At 38.5% G+C, this 17144-nt stretch overlaps 1 protein-coding gene across 4 annotated transcripts in view; it reads left to right on the top strand.

Annotated features, from left to right (window-relative positions):
* The window catches only part of WAPL (WAPL cohesin release factor), a 71826-nt gene that overhangs the window by 35720 nt on the left and 18962 nt on the right, over positions 1-17144 (top strand). For 3 of the 4 annotated variants that reach the window (XM_082052320.1, XM_082052319.1, XM_082052321.1), the window contains 4 exons: positions 7619-7714; positions 10877-11029; positions 11277-11413; positions 13438-13549. In XM_082052320.1, the coding sequence (XP_081908446.1) occupies positions 7619-7714; positions 10877-11029; positions 11277-11413; positions 13438-13549 (498 nt within the window). The remainder of the gene's footprint in view (positions 1-7618; positions 7715-10876; positions 11030-11276; positions 11414-13437; positions 13550-17144) is intronic. The other variant, XM_082052322.1, reaches the window with a different exon arrangement.

Here is a 17144-nt window from a genome sequence, read left to right as displayed (position 1 = left end):
TTGAGAAGTCGAGCTGAATTTTGAAAATCAAAATATTCTGTGAAATCTCTGGCTTGTACGAGTTTAGCACTAAGCCAACAGTCTGTTTCATCAGCAGTTTGACAAACAGTGGTGGTCAGATCTGCCAGCCTGTGACAGCTTGTTGCTACTGCTGCTGTACATTCCTTTTCATTTATGGGTTGGTGTTTCTGGCAGATGGTCTGCCCAGTCCTGAACTGAAGTGTTTTTTGTAGGTTTTTTGGTCCAAAAACTATTTGCTGGAATGATGCACAAGAGCTGAGCTGTTCTAAGTGCTAACCAATTATAAACTGTGTGTGTATTTTAAGCAACTTTTGTATTGCTGGAATAAAAATGAATTAAAAAGATATAAAAGATGACAAAAGGTAAGAATAAATCCATTTCTTTCATGGTTGACTTGTTATAAATGAAAGCTTCATCCTGATATGATTATTTCACTTCACCTTTGCAAAACCAGATTCTTTGGTGAGCATATTTATTTAACACTGGCTTCCTAGTGCTTACCAGTTAGGGATCTTTTGTCTTCTATTATTAATGTAAATAGACGAAACCCAAATCTTAGTTTTTAAGTTACTGTGGTGAACAGGATACTCATCAGGTCTGGCATGTTTTTAGATTAGTCACCTAATTTGAAGAGTGAATTGTAATTTTACTGAATTGAGCTGGGGCATAACACCTTGAAGCCATCTCGGAGGGAAAGCGAATGCCGAGAGTTGCTCTGTTAACTTCAAGATAATCGTTCAGTGATCAAAATTATTGTCTTCCTAGTCCTTCACACTAAACCGTGGTGGAGCAGGGAGTGTTCTGGTAGATGCCAAGATCCTTCGACCCAGCAGAACTGCTTCCTCGGCTGTCCTCCCCATGCAACTGTGGGTAGAAGTGTTGTAGCAACGTTATTGGAAGTGCATTTCTCCTATGCAGTGCCAATAAAGATGTTATCTGTTGATACACAGCTTTGTTGTGAGAAAGGTAGAGATGCAAAGTGCGACGTGAAGGTAACAGGCCAAGTCCTCATAGAGGCAAGAGGAACAAATGAAAATAAGCATGGAAAGCCTTCCCCCTTGTGTGCTTATGCTTTTCAGGAAGCAGAGAAATCAAGTTGAGTGGAAAGTGTTTAGCGCCACAGTGAAACTTTGCGTTTCATACTTGTAGCTCCTACTGGTATTAACTCTTAGGCAAGAAGCAAAGATGCATTAAAACAGTTTTGAAAACAGATTCTCTCTTTCATCTTTGCATTTCCCTCCCCCCTATGCTCCCCATATCAGTTACGTAGTTCCTGGTAATTTGTGCAGTGTTTCAGTAACTAAGCAGTGTAGGGTAACTGCATAGAATAAGCGCTACGTTGCACAAGGCCTCAGTCCTGTAGAAAGTTCCAAAACAAGAAAAATACTCAAAGAGAATGAAATATACCAGTTTCATTTAACAGTGGGAGCTTAATTGATATGCAGATGAATAAGCAGAATGGTCTTCACAGCTCCCATGTACCGTAGGAGCGTGGTTGTCTTGCTCAGCTCTGTCTGTGGCTGTACGTACATTAGATAATAGTGCGATGCAGCATGAGTACATCTTGAGAATGAAACAGTTGGTGTTGAGGATCCCATGTCCCCGTTATACACATCTAGAAGTTTCAACTTTGAGTTAGCTTTATTCTGATCTGCTTTACGGAGTGCCCAGCAACAGGGCTCTCTGGAAGAGCATCTTTAAGTTTGGTTTCATCAGAAAGGAATCAGGTAAGTGTACTTGGAGGCTCGGTGATGCAAACCAGTGTCATAAGTGAGGACATCCAGGAGATTTATTTGAAAAATGTGTTATTGATCCAAACAGAAATGCTTATGTGGGTGCGTCTGCATGCACAGGCACCCCAGCCATATGACCTTGAGACTTTAATTGCTGTTGCAATTTTGTAGGGCGTTCCTGTTAGTAGATTGGTACACTTTGAGTAGATTAGGAATTGGGAGGTGCGGGATAGGGAAGGAGGGCTCTGTCTCTGCCTTTGTATAGCAAGGAAGAGGGCAGGAATTTTGTCTTTACAGTTTTTACAAGGATGTGTTTATGCAAGTACAGTTACTTTGCAGGCAGATGCAGGTTTTTCTCTTGATTGAAGTGACACGTTTCCAGTATTGTGGTGGTATGTCTAAACTATTGTACCCTGTCCCTTTTAATCACACTTAACATGGGTTTCAGGCCAAATTAGTAACCACAACCATATGGCTTCTGCTTCTGAGCTGACCAGTTTTGAGTACACTCCGTGTGAGCAGCATCCAGAACACCATTAGCTATTTCTGGTAAAGGATGAGTCTCATGTTGATCATATTGCCCTGTTTCCTCAAGTTCAATTTTCATGCTTCACTTGGGAGTTTGACCCATCTTGTTCTGCACTGTAGGCCTCTGTGAGCTTCAAGGAAGAAAAAACATTTTGCAGTTCTTCAGAAGTCTGATACAAGAAAAGCTTCAGTGATACTTTCCCCCCCGCTCGCTGTGTTGTTTGCTGCTGACTGTTCAGCCTTGTCTGACTAACACCATGTAGTTGTGTAGCTATGTGCGTGCGTCATGTTTTTTGTGTACTGTGTTCATACTATAGCAGCTCACAATTAAGTCATTCGTGGGACCCAGAGGTGATTTATTTGCACTAATCTGCCACTGTGATCCAAATAATGGAGATGCAGTTCACGTTTTGAGCACTAAATAAATTACTTGGTCCTGGTTTGCTGCTGGTTTTTAACTGCTTTTGGAAACTGTTATCTTACCTAGACTACAAATAATCTTTGTGTGTGTGTATTGTATACACATGGTTCAGCCTGTGCTGAACTGCTATTCCATCTTCCTGTTTTGAGGCGTAATTTCTTTTTCTTTGCTGTGAATGGATGTTCATTCCTTTCCCGTTTCAAAATAAGCAGTCTATTTTGACTAGTTCTGTGCTGCATAACGTACTTGTGATCTTTTTCCTGTTCAAAGTGAAACATGCAGGGCAGAGTGGTACTCTTAATGATTATGAATACTGAGTGATAAATAATCATATATTTTGGTTTATTGGGGTTTTTTGGAACTTGTAGTTTTGACGAGCATCTAGTCTACAGTCTTACTGAAGGCCTTTCAGATATAAATAATGCATGTATCTGTCAGCTGATCTGTCAAAAATATCTTGGAGTTTTCTTTTACTATTATTTCCTACCTTGGAAAGCATTCTTGCCTGTGAATAGCTGCTGTCTTTCTTGTTTTGTTAGTATTTTCAGCAAAACTCATGTCCCTGGCTCTTATTTTCTGCTCTTCTTATATCTGTGAATGGCAGGCAGCGCTGCATCAGTATGTGCAGAGTGCCGACTCTTGAAAAGTTCAGCTTTGAGGCTTTTGGGGAGGGAAGGTTAAGCATGACCTGTAGTTTGTGCCATTTGGAGATGATCTTATAAAATGGAAAGCTCTGTGCATTCTGTAAAATCCCTGTTATTAGTTCTGGTTTTGCGTCTGAGTTCACCCTGCAGGACCACGTGCAGAGTCCCACAGTACAAGATGCTTCGTGCCCTTGCTGGAATATTTGTGCTCTTTCAGACATCTATCTGTGTGTAAACAGCTGTCGCTTCTATACATACGGAAAAAGGAAACTCTTCTGCTATTCAGCAGAAGCTCTTACAGCCGATTAATAATGCAGAACTTATTTGCCTTAAGAACACAGAATTCAAAGGAGTGATGTACTTCTCCTTGCATCCATTCTAAGCTGATCTTGAGAGGAAGAATTCTTAAAGAAAAGTCTGCATGATTTGAATAATTGCAAGGTTGTCTTTAAGAGAAAGCAAGACAGTTTCTTAAATTACTGCTGCTTAAATATCAGTGTTGCTTCTTCAGGGAAGCTTGTTATCACAGGCATTTGAGTTACCTTAACAAAAAAAAAACAACCAAACAAACAAAAAAATGACAAAAACAAAAAAAAAAACCCCTTTGCTTCTGTGATCAAGCCTTCTGAAAAGTCTTCGTTCAGTAGGATTGATTTGATCTTTGATACTTTCCCAGGCTTCAGTTCTGTCACACAGTGATCTAAAGCAATGCTTACAGATTGATCAGCATTGGTGCAGTTTCTTTGCAGTTGTTTTGGAAATCCATCTTTGGTTGGTTGGTTGCAAGAGACAATGTGGAGGTTGCTCTGAGAGGTGGTTGGAAAGGATGGATGTATTTGTCGTGTCCATGCCTGTGTGAGTTGTAAGAGAGGCTCCAAAGCCTCTGCATAACGTCTTAGTACTGATGAGAACTTAATTTTTGGAAAGCAGTGCTGGTTTTTTGCGGGTGTGTGTGGTGGTTGAGCCGTGTGCAGTCAGTGCGAGACAGGACACTGGAGCAGCCGGCAGGGCTGCTGGGGAGCACTGTCCACCGCCCAATGAAATATTACTGGGAAGGCATGGAATCACAGCTGAAATTACTTTGATCTAAAAGTGGAAGATATTACAAGGGATAGTGGCTAAAACTAACCCTCCATAAATATTTGAAGTTTAAAATAATTACCATTTTCAGATACAGTTTCAGTTCTGTTAAAAGAGAGCTATTAAATGAAGATGTCCTAATTTCTCAGAACAGGCTTTTATTGGTGGCATTATTTGCTTTCTTACATAAAATGTGGCTCTCTTCTGTATTGTACCGGTAGTGCCTAAGCAAGCTGTGAAATGCCTTGTCACGGAACACTTTAGGATAACTTAGCTTTTGATTCGCTAAGAGATAAGGAAAACCAGAGAAGAAAAGTCCATTTTTGACTGTTAACTAAAAAGGATGCCATCTTTGACTCAGGAAGCCTCTGAGCTCTGAGTATGTAGAAGGGATTGTCTTTATCTGTTTGCCCTGTTGAACTCTTCCCTGGCTGTCAGCTGTTGCTCTCTGCTGAAGAAAACATACTAATGCTGTGTAGACCTTTGGTTTTGCTGGCACAGCTGTTTGTGTACTTCATTCTCATTCCATATTGAAGCACTGAAGTCGGTCTGTCACCTGTGCTTCCTTGCTGTACGCATGTGTGTGAACAGAGGCACTACATTTTGAAAAGCCAAGGCTGCAGACACCCGTTGCCTGGTCAGCAAGGGCTCGTTCCAGCTGCGGCCTCACCGAGATGAGCTTGAATGGCAGCGTGACTGCTCCCTTTTGCCTGACAAGGGCTGTGTCTGGGTCATCGGGGAGCACAAGGCCTGGAAAAAAAGGGACGTGCAGGCAGGGCACAGACAGAAGAGGCTTTATGTCCCAGGAGCAGCGAATATGGTGAGCTCCTCCCTTGAACTTCATACAAATGAGGGTCCTGCAGCAGCAGCAGAGCCCCCCTTGTTCCTGCATTGAGCTCAGAGAGTGGCGCAAATCTGGGATCCTGTTGTGTGGCTGCATCTCCGCGCTGGGAGCACAGAGCCCGACGCTGCTGCTGCAGAGACCCGGAACGCTGCTGGGCAGCATGTAGCTCCCGGGCAAGAAACTGTGGAACGTGAATATATTAGCATCCTTTAAGCAGGGATAGAGTACTATTTGAGACTACAACTGCGATTTGGGACTATTAATAGAGAATATCCTATGTTAATAGGACTTCTGGCAGCTGTAATGCTGCTGTCAGAGTTGTAGTCCTTAAGCTTCCCTGCAAGGGTAAGAGGAATTATGCATCAGCTGAAACTGATACGAAATATCTGCGGTACTTTCATGCTGGTTACTTGATAGAGTGTGTTATTTCCTTGAATTTTCCTCTATACCAGGATACAGCACCTAGGAACTTACCCCCTCTTTTCCCGGTCCCAAGTATGCAGTTAGATAATTCGTGAAACAGTTGTAGTTCATGAAAAAAAAAAAAAAGGAGCATCTAGAAAATATTCAGTGGTTCTTTTCCCCTGTAGACATTTGTGAAACATTGTATCTTTCATGATTAAAAAGCATCTTTGTTACTAAATTGTCATTCCTTTGTTCATGGAAAGACTGAATTATATTCTGGGAAAGAATTTGCTACTTAGAAATATGTAGCAGAAAAGAGAGTTAACCTTTTAACCATTTTGTCAGCAGTTAACTTTTTTCAAGTAAGGATCTATATGACATCATCTTCCTATTTGTGGACAGAGATGTCCTCTTGTAACAGCAGCATGAACTTGAAACTGGTTTCTCAGTTTAACTTTTGAGCTTGGTGAGATTGTCAGGAAATTGGGCAAATCAGTGCTGCTGTTACCTGGGAAAGTTAAACATTGAAATTATCGAAAGCCTTATTTTGGTATTGCTACGTGTGGCCATGATGGCTACACGTGGCTGCTGAAGGGCTTCGTGTATCTGTCACCCCAAAATGTATTGTTAAGAGCTTCCTTGGAGAACAGATAAAACCGTGGTGACGATAGCCATTGTATACTGGTTGCTGAATGGTACATGAGCACTGCTTTAAAAAAGAAAGTAAATCCAACTAAGTTTCTTATGGCCACATTAGAGCTCACTGTGGGAGGGAAAGAGGCTTTTCTCTTGTCTGGAAACTAAAATGATTTTGTGCCTGACAGGTTATTCTGGGCTCTGGAAGCTCGTAGCTGAGATTTTAATTCTGCTAATATTCTTTGAAATTTTGTTAGTCAGGGCTTTTTCTTCTAAAGAATGATGGAATGCAACATAAGAGTTTTAACAGTAATATAGAAACTCTTGACTTACAAAATCTACTTTTTGGCTTTTGGTGTGCCAAACCATGTTATACTTCATAGAAAGGCATTCGGTCCGTAGCTGGCACTGCAGGGTTTGTTACACTTAGCCCCTCTGTGGGCTGTACATGAGCCAGTAGCTGGTTTAAATACGTGATGCATTATATTCTAACAGAAAATTGTTTACATGCCCAAATTCTATTTTTAAAATATTTTTTCTCATGTTTAAAATACTATATAAGTGCCTGTGAGGAGGTATGTAGTTATACAGTTTACACAATGTATGGCATGTTGGGAAATTGTGAAAATTGTAATGGTGTCTTAGTCTGGAATATTACTCTGCTGTTAAATTGGTAAAATCAGATGGTAGAAATATAACTGTCTCTTTGCTTCTTCAAACAATTATATTGTATTTCCCAAAAATTCAAGGACAGTGAATTTTGATGCATTTTGATTTGCCTTGACATATTTTCACACAAGAAGAAGAAAAAAGGCTTCTTAATTTATTAATATGGATTAAAGCATTTCATTTGAGTGTTTTCTATTCCTCCAAGCATCAAAGTCTGTATCAGTTCTGCATTTTGATTCTAAGCTAGTCGTATTTTCTACTGTTGTGGTGTTCACTAACATTTTTGCCCCATAGCTGTCATATTTTGTCTATAGGAAGGTTGCAGAGCTTTTGTCTTGGAATAAATTCAAGAAGTAGAAAAACTGAAAAATTCTTGAAATACATCCATATCATGTCTTTTGCTATTAGAATGGGTCTGTATGTCTTTAAAACTACCGGATGTTTCAAAGTCTTTCAGGCTACAATATTGAGAACTTGTATTGTACAATATTGAGAACTTGTATTGTTGGAAATATGGAGGGGGGAAAAATGAAGCTTGTTTTACTTATTTGGCTACATTATTGCTACAATATTTTTTAAGTATATAGTGACTTCCGGTAGATTTTCTCAAAAAAATAACTTTTAATTTTGTCTTTAGTCTCCCACCAAAGCTGTATATAATGCTAGACACTGGAACCAGCCAGAATCAGAGGCTCTGCCAGCGCCACCAGTTTTGAAAACTCCCAGTGTCCCAGTAAGTAGACTGTTGTGCTTCTTTGTTGGGTATTTTTGGTGGGTTTTTTGTTTTTTTTTTTTGAGTTTAGTAAGTCTCCTTTTAAGATTCACTGATACTTTTTGAAATGCAAGTTCTTGATATCTGGTAATGTCACAGTCATTTGGAATGAAGTCCACTTCATGATGTGAGCCACTGGGTATTTTATAGGAAAGAAATTGTCACTGAAAATACTCTAGAATTGGATCTTCCATATAATTTCGATATACAGATAAACACTTCAGTTAAGTTGTGTTCCCCTGTCTGCAGAAGTTAAGCTTTCTAATAATGGACTCCATGTTGTCTGCTGTGAGAACCCGTGAGATCAATTAGCTCATACCCATAGAAAACAGTAAGTTGCAGGTCAAAGAGGAAAAACTTTAAAAGACATATTTATTTTTCCTTACTAATGGAGTAAAGTATTGTGAATTGCTGACTTGATTCTTTGCACACTATGAAAGAAACAGAATTTTCTGTATACGGCCATAAATGCTAATACGAACATATCAGATACAAACAAGCTTGCCTACAAAAAAGTAGACCAGGGGTGAAAACAGTTCTTAAAGTAACTTGTTTGTTCCAAAATCCGTGGGTTTTGTGAAGCTTAAGGTAATTGTTTTTTAACTCTTGAGACCCTGAGAATCCAGGGTCATGGGCTTTTATGTGTGTAGAAGTTGTTACTGATGATGCTAAGAGAGCATTGTACGTTGTCAGTAAATTTCACTTCATTTGGTGCCTTGCTTACAGTAGTTGCATGAGAACAGAAAATCAGAAAGTAGATTTTTTTGCAACGATAAGTCTTCAGCTTTTATTGTTGTCATTGTTACCAGTTTTAGGTTTGGTGGGGTTTGTTTTGTTTTGTTGTTGTTTTTTAATTCCACCTGTGTGGGTGGTGTTCTGATACTGGTTCCTCTTTGATTTTATGGTTGGTTTTGGTTGCATCCTCACAATATTCTGAACAGCCTTCCTTCGGTGTCAACTACGCTGCCAGGAAAATGCTCGACTCATTTAAAAATAACCATTACCACTAGTGTTTGAGGAGAGAGCCATAAATTCGGTCCTGAATTTCTCCTAAATGGCTTTCTCAATTTAAATTATGTGCATTTGAACTGAAGCTTTTGTTGCTCGCTGAATCTTTGCGTTGATACTGATTTTTGTGAAGTACTCTTGATAGAGAACTTAAAGGCAGATTTGTCTGAGTCTCCTCAGGCAGACTTTGAATAAATCCTCTTCAGGCTGGGAAAATGTCTGGATTGTTCATATTCAGACAAGCCATGTTGTGTGCTGTCAAACCTCCACTTTAACTGGAACCATCAGCATTAATTGAGGAATATGGCAGAGGTTTGGCTGAACAAACCAGTTAGGGGAATTTGTCTGTATCTGCTCCTCATGTTATGATGTACATCTGAATTGCTTCAGTCACTTCTTCTTAACCTTGATTTACATGTGCATAATTAAGATTTAAGAGTTACAAGATAAATAAGCCTTGATCCAAATGTTCACCAGTAATTCCTGTGCAGATGATCCTGCCTCTTTAATTTCTGTAGAAATTTCATACCTGCAAATCTGGGTAAATTTGTCTAGGATTTGTGGTGAGAAGCCCAGAGCAGGCAAACTGCTTATGCCAAGTTTCTTATGGCCTCTCCAAGCTCCCTTGGAATGTGCTTTGAAGGGGAAGCCATTAACCAAGACTTGGATGAGCAACTTCAGTGTTCACAGGCTGATAAGATCAGAGTTCTCCAGTACGTGCTCTAAAGCAGCTTTTCAGGATGGTTTATTAGCATGTTGCTACTGGAGCCTGAGTGAACAAATACTGAAGTGCTGCACAGTGATAGAGGCAGCATGTAAAGAATATTCTGTTAATATAGCAGGTTGTTTTGGCTTATATTTTAATTTTGGCTGTTCATGTACAATGCATAAGAAGTTTTTCTCTCAAAATATCCCCTAGATTGAGTAGCAGTTAATGCATCCTCTCTGCCTGCATATTAAATTAATTTTTTCAGTCACACTTCAAAAAAATTCTCATTTTTTTATGCAAGGAAGCAAAGTACATTTTTACTTAGAGACTGAGGGTGAGTAAATGACCACTGGTGTTGGCACTTGTACTTTCAGAGTTTGACAGTTGGAGGTCTTTTTCCTGTGTGCCTTGTTTTCTTGATTTTGTGCCAAAGAAGTAATCTGAAGAGAAGCTGACACTTAAGCTTATAGTAGCCTCAAACTAGCACAGAGGAGTAGGTAGAGGAAAAACCTGTAATACTTGTCTGAGATGGCTGGAAACTTGTCAGTAGTTTTTCTAGTTCTCTACTACCTGTTGTAAGTTCAAAATGGATTTTGCTGAATTTTGTGCTATAACATGTCATTCCTAAAATACTAACAACGCAAATATGAATAAGGCCAGTGTACGGAGAGTACCATGAATTTACAAGAGCCTACTCTACCTGATGGAGGTGTGCACCGTGCCTCTCTTCTTTTTGTGGCCATTTGTTCTGGTGATACAAAGCCTATATTGGTAGTCTTCTACCTACAGGCAAAATACAGTTTGGAGTATGAGGTTGGCGAGGGTGGCTTTTCTGGTAGCTACACCCTGAGTGGCGTGGCATGGTAGCCTCCAGTATTCAAGATGAGAACAGCGAGCACAGAGTTTTTCAGTCCAGGCTGCGCTGGGGCAGCGATTGCTCAGCACTGCGATCGCGTCCAGCCCAGTGCACTTCACACTGGTTCAGCAGAGCAGCCGCCTTGGGCAGTCCTGGGAGCTCCAGTGTAAGGGGGTAAGATACTTGTGTCAACAAGTACTAAACACTCAACTTGGTTGGTTCATTTACCCTGAAGCTTAAGGAACTAGTGTAAATGACTTTTTTTGTTTTCTTATTTGAGTTTCAAAATTCCACTGGAGCTTTCCTGACTACTGAGAACTGGTTTTTGTATTTAAAAATGCATATGATTTCTGACATCTGAGTTATTTTTTTTTTTAAAGATTAGGTGCATTGTCACACAGCTTAGGTACATCTTTGTAGTGTAAGGCAAGGACTAAGGAGTCCCAAAATGTGAGTTTGACGATTGCACACCTGTACTGTTTCCTGATGTATTTAGTGTATGTTTACATGCTCAAAACATCTGCCCATTTTAGCACTTTCTTATTAATAGGTAAGGCTATCTTCAAAGGAGGCAATTCATAAAGATGATGGAGTTTTTAAGGCTCCTGCACCACCTCCCAAGGTGATAAAAACTGTGACAATACCTACTCAGCCCTATCAAGAGATAGTAACTGCATTGAAATGTAGGAAAGAAGACAAAGAAGTAAGTATTCTTAACAAATTTTTAAAATAAAGAGTTATTGGTAATCCTAAGTATTGAAGGAACAGTGTCAAAATGAAATTTGGCTTTCCTATTTTTAATCTGTTTTTTTATCTAAATAATTGAATGGCCTTCATTAACTTAATGTCTCCTTGTACTCAAAACTGAAGAGATTTTAAACTGTACTTGTTTAAGGTTATAATCAAGCCCAAGAGCAACTTACCTAGGTCAAAATATTTGTCTCTTCCAGTTATACACTGTTGTTCAGCATGTAAAGCACTTCAATGATGTAGTGGAATTTGGTGAAAATCAAGAGTTCACAGATGATATTGAGTACTTGCTAAGTGGATTGAAGAGCAATCAGCCCCTAAACACACGTTGCCTTAGGTAAGATATCTTCATATAAAACACTGAACTTCTGTTTCAAAGAGATATTGAATTAAATATTAATCAGTGAAGTGACTGTGCTTTAAAATGTTGTTTGAGTAGTTACCTGTCACTTTTGCTATAAAGAATAAAATTTGAAAATAATCAAGATGCTATATTGTGAATAATCAAAAGTAGTATGACTAGGAAGATGAAATAGAAAATCGTACAGTCGGAGACATTTTCAACACACTTGTTTTCCTTGCTATAAATTAAAAAAAAAACCCTTTCTGTTACCTTTTCTTTGTTTAGTGCAATCTTACGTGCAATGTCTGATCTGTTTTTTTAATGCAAATTTGATTCTAAAATAAAATCCTTAATACTGGACAGTTTGCTTATAATCTAGAACTAACGTAATATTGAGATACTGTTTAGCTCCAACAGCCTGTTCTTTCTCTTCTGTTGAGAAACAATACAGCTAGCATCCACTAGAAATATTGTGGCTTCAATATTAATCGGAAGCTTCCCTAACTTGTCTTGAGCTACTCAATGCACTCCTAGTATTAAAGTTACACACTATTGCAAAGTTAGTATAAAAAAGAAGTGTTTGTCTTGCTTTGAAAAAGTTTGACTTAATATTGGTGTCCATTCCCTGGACATAAAGGTAATTGGAATAATGTTCTGTAACCACGTAATTTTTTTTTTTATACTTGTGAATTTTCCTTTCTATTTAGCAAAACTAAAATGGTAGAGAAGGAAAAACTTGAATCCCCAGAGACAGGTGATGAGGACACTTTGAGATTTGACTGTGCATGAGAAAAAGCTTTATATGCTTTCAAGAAAGCTATTTTAAAAATTCATTCTTCATGTTGCTCAAAAACTAGCAATGGATGTTGTTGCTGAAGTATAAACACAAGGAATTTATTATCCAGTTTGTGTGTACATTATGATAAGAGTAAATTAATACCATAATGACAATTTAGGAGTGTTACCCAAGTTGAGTGCGCTTAATTTGCTCATATGGCAAACTTCCTAAGATCTTAAACTGACTTTTTTTACTTTCCAAATTTATATCATGGAATGTAAGTTATATAAACACCATAAACATTTTTTCTTTCAGTTAACAAATTAAAAGAAAAGTATTTTTCCAAAGGAAATCAGTGTGTAAGGATAGGAATAGCCGTAAAAGAATCAGAAACTGGTAGGTAAGCTCTGACTGGCGCTGTTGTGATTGGAGACAGAAAAAACACTTGTTCTTTAAAGGCCATACCTGGTGGATCCTTCATGATACGATTCCTCAGTAGTCATGGAACACTTGACTGCAGAATCCCTTATTATGCCACATTTAAAAGCAATATATTTTTAATAGTCTCTATGTTGCCCTGTGCTTGAAATGGTAGGCAGCTTTCTTATAGAACTAGGGGAAGACTTCCATTTTGAAACCAGAACCGGTATGCTGATCGCTCATGAGACTAATGTATTTCTCAGATTTTCTCCTGAAATCTGTAGTGTATCCATCAGCCTGAAATGCGGCAATAAATATTGAAAAATATTTGGGTTTTTTTGGTAAAAGTATTGTCAGGCATAAGCAGGAGTAATCAGTCAATTAGATAGATAACTTGGTTAACAACAGAAGCTGACATGTATGTTTTCTGATAGTGCCTTGATCCATAATAAGGTCTCCTGTGCCTCTAAATCAGAGCTTCACGCCTAATCCATGAACATTTTACTTTCAATTTAACTATTTGAAATTATTTCAACTTCTGTTTGAAAGAAGCAAGTTCAGGGTATCCTTTCAAATCCTGTTTTTAGCCAATCTTAAAATAAAGCAGAAATAGTTTGGTGCTGGTAAGCAACTGTTGAATAAATTACTGCTCTGTTCACCAGCTGCAAACTTGCCTTACACAAATTTTAGAAGAAACATCCCGATAGAGTGTGTCAGGGTCTGCTGTATATGGTCAGTCACGTTTGGTAGACTTGTTTATCTGCCTTGTTTGCAACTGCATTCACTTGAGTTGTTCTAATCCAGAATTAATTTTCTCTAGTGTAATCAGCTTGGCGACTAAGTGCGCCATGCCCAGCTTCCGAATGCACCTGAGAGCACATGGGATGGTAGCCATGGTTTTCAAAACGCTGGATGATTCCCAACACCACCAGGTATGGAGACACCGGCTATTTCAGAAAAGTTTGGTTGGACTTGTCTACTTTGTGTGAATATTATTCATGCGTAATTCAAGGTCATGCATCCAGTATATGTGGGATCAGTGGCTCCATTTGAGAAATCTGTTGTGAAGTGAAAAATAAGAGCGCCTGTGTTCCAATGACAAATTCCCCTTCCATTGAAATTTTTTGAAAAAAACAAGCTTTTTAAGAAGACTGACTGTGCTTTGGATTGCTATTTTATATCTTAAGCTTTTTTTTTAATAGTTTTGCTGTTGCATTTATAATTTCCTTCAGATAAAACACATTTGAAAGGAAACCTTTGTCCTTATATTTAAAGTGGCTCTAAGTGTTCACCTCCAGACTTGCTTGTATGTGAATTCTGTAGCTGTTGTGGGGCATTTTTCATGTCCTGTGCTTATCTCTTTGAGCGGTGCTGCAATTTCAGTTGTAGGATGCCTTGAGTGTGTGCGGTGTTCTGTGATAAAACAAGGAAAAGTAAATTTTAACTACTTACGGTAACATGACCCAAGAGTTAAAAACTGTAGCGGTTTGAGTTTTCCTTCTTATCGACTTCGCAAGTTTATTCAGCTGTGATAGAAAACGCTTCTTGCCGGTGATAGTATTTTGCCAGCAGTTGAAAACTGCCTCTGTGGGGTATGTGTCCCTTGGGGTATTGTTACAAAAGCTGAACAAAGGAAGTGTTACTTGAATGGGTAGTAGATATGTATATCCACTCAGGTTTATTACCTTTATTTAACAGATCTAGAAGAATGACATACAATGCAGAAGGAAACTTTGCACCCACAGAAACAGACATTTAAGAGATTGTATTTGACATCTTACTGTGGGCGGGGGAAAAAGCTGTAGAGCTTTAAGTAACTCATTTAGAGTAATAGCATATTTTCCATCTCCTTAAAAAATTAACAGTGGCTAACTGTAAAACGTAGGAACCAGGTTCAGTGCATTCATTGTGAGTTGTTAAAATAGTGCCAAGTGCTACTAGAAAGAAATAAAGTGCAGTCACACTAGTTAGGACAGTTGCCAACTCTGAGTTGCGGGAGATCTGCAGAGGACAGTTCCAGTTCCCTGGATATCGTACGAGCAGGCTTGGTGTATTTTTGGCTGTCTTTTAACAGTTACCATTATTCCTTCATTTTCAAAAGAACTAGCACATACAGTTCAAAAGGAAATTACATGCTATTATTAGTCTGCAGTAACAAAAAGCATTGATTATATTCACTATTTTCAGTATACTTGATGAAATGCTCCCTTTTGTCAGGAAAAAAGATGGTAGTTAATGTTTTAATATAGTTACAGTACATTCTTAGTACAGGTTAATATAGTATTAGAAAATTACTGCTTTATCAAACTACTATTTAAAAATGCTAAAGTATATGCTCTAACTACTGACAGTATATGCTTCAACAATGACTACCTCTGCAGAAGCTCGCTGCCTTTATATACTACCCTTGCATTCACTAATTATTTCACTAAAATTTTAACTTGTTCAAAATGCATAGAAATTTCTCCACTAAGTCTCAGTTCAAAGTACCTCAAGAATAATACATCTCGCTAGGCTTTGCTCACATGGCTCAAATCCATGTTACTATTTTCTTTAAAGAATTCTGGAGATAGGAAAGCTGCCACAATGGCATTGCTAATGGAAACAAATACGAGCGTATACTGCATTCACAGCACTGATACAATGGAACAGACAGAGAAAACAGGGGACATTTACATATCCGTAAGAACAGAAAATAGCAGTTGCAGAGGTATTTTTTTAACCACCAAGGAAAACAAAATAACTAGTTACCTTAATGACCTATGCCCCAAAATATTTACATGAAAATTACTTGTCCCACTGAATTTTTCTTGAAGTTACGCTTTTAAGCTACAGTTTCAGTTTTGACTGACTTTGTCTCTTCAGCTATGCTCTAAAAGTTTTGGAGTATTGTTAATTTTTAAAATAAAAATTGTAGTTTCATTGTAGCTGTCAGTAGTTAAGCACAGAAATGTGGTTTTTAATGTCTTCAGCGTGTGAATAATTAAAAAAAAAGTGCATTAAATGTAGTGCAGAACCCTAGAAAATAACCATCTGTTCCCACAAGCTGGAGTATAAATAGAACAAGCAGGGGAAGACAAGGATGAGAGTGGGTGTAAATGGTCTGCTGTTTCTCAAGTATATGTTCAACTAGGATGTTTTCCTCAATTCTGTAAAAGTATGGAGTGCAACTCCGTAGTTAGATATTCCACAAAATTTCTGTCTAGAGCAAATGATATTTATTTTACTTTATTATCCTCTTGACATTCAGTTGAGAGCAGAAGTTTTAAGCATCTTGAGGAATAGAAAGGGGGAGCGAGGGGAAGCCCACTCAAGAAAACTGCTTCACTGCTGCAGTCCATATGGGTGGGATTGTGAGGGTTTGATTGGGCTTTTCAGTTGTTTGGTTTGGGTTTTTTTAGGATATTGATCAAAAATGAGTTGTACTAAGAATTTTCCTCTCACTCTCAACTTGGAATTCTGTATATGGTAGGGCATGGGAGGGCTTTCAGACAACATGGGTGACTGTGTGTAACACTTACAGAACATCAGAGCAAAATGTAGAGTTGTTGCATTCAAGATTAAACCCACTTGCTTATAGGGACTGAGAAAAATTAGTTTTAGAAAACCCAGGTCACCAGCATGTAGCTGAAGCAGGTTTGTCCCACATTACAAGCACCATTCATGTTTGAGGTCCTTACTTTTGCAACATCCCTATTTTCCTGCTGCACATGAGCATTTGGAGGCTTATTGGCCCAATTGCTGTCTGTATGTACGCTACTGCAGGAACCCTGCTCTTGTTACACGGTTCTACTCCTCTTTGCTTTGCAGCCTGGAACTTTCCATGTAATGTTTTAATCCCCTGCTTGGGTCCCTTCTGATCACACCTAAGTATCTCAAAACCTGGGTGGAAGCTCTGAGGCAAGTGTTGACAGAGCTTATGTGGCACGAGAACCATCACTCTGCATAATAGTCAATTGGGTTCAAAGAAGGGAGCCTGGGACAGGCCAGGGCTTGGTACTGAGGTGTCCAAAATGAGTGTGATTGCCCTTATCAGACTTTGGAGTATTAGTAAAGTGTTTCTGAATAGTCATCTAAGAACAGTTTCTGACATTTTGAAATGCCTAAAAATTGGCAGCCCAGATTATAAATTCAGCAGTTTACCGCTATTAAAAGGTGCATATTTTCTAGTTGATAGAAACTCCTTTAGTGGCTTAAGTTGTTTTTTTGTTTGTTTGTTTTGTTGTTTGTTGTTTTGTTTTGTTTTTGTTTTGTTTTGTTTTTACCAGGGAGCTCACTTAGATAATGCTGATCACTAGAAAGTAGTTCTTCATAGATGTTACTTTATTGGGTCCCACACTGGCTGAACAACCATTAGCAAAGTAAACTTGGTTTCACTGGGATGCACGTGCTCCTGTGTCCTCTTGTAATAACTGCTGTTCTGAAGGAACAGAGTGTTCTTCTAGGAACCTGACATTTCTGAGTTTAAAACAGTAGCAACTGAATCCAGAGTAAATAATTTCTGTAATTAAAATGATAAAATTGCAA

This window comes from Streptopelia decaocto (assembly GCF_964273445.1).
Source record: "Streptopelia decaocto genome assembly, chromosome: 5".
In the NCBI taxonomy this organism is placed as follows: Eukaryota; Metazoa; Chordata; class Aves; order Columbiformes; family Columbidae; genus Streptopelia; species Streptopelia decaocto.
This window is presented reverse-complemented; position numbering and strand designations above follow the sequence as displayed.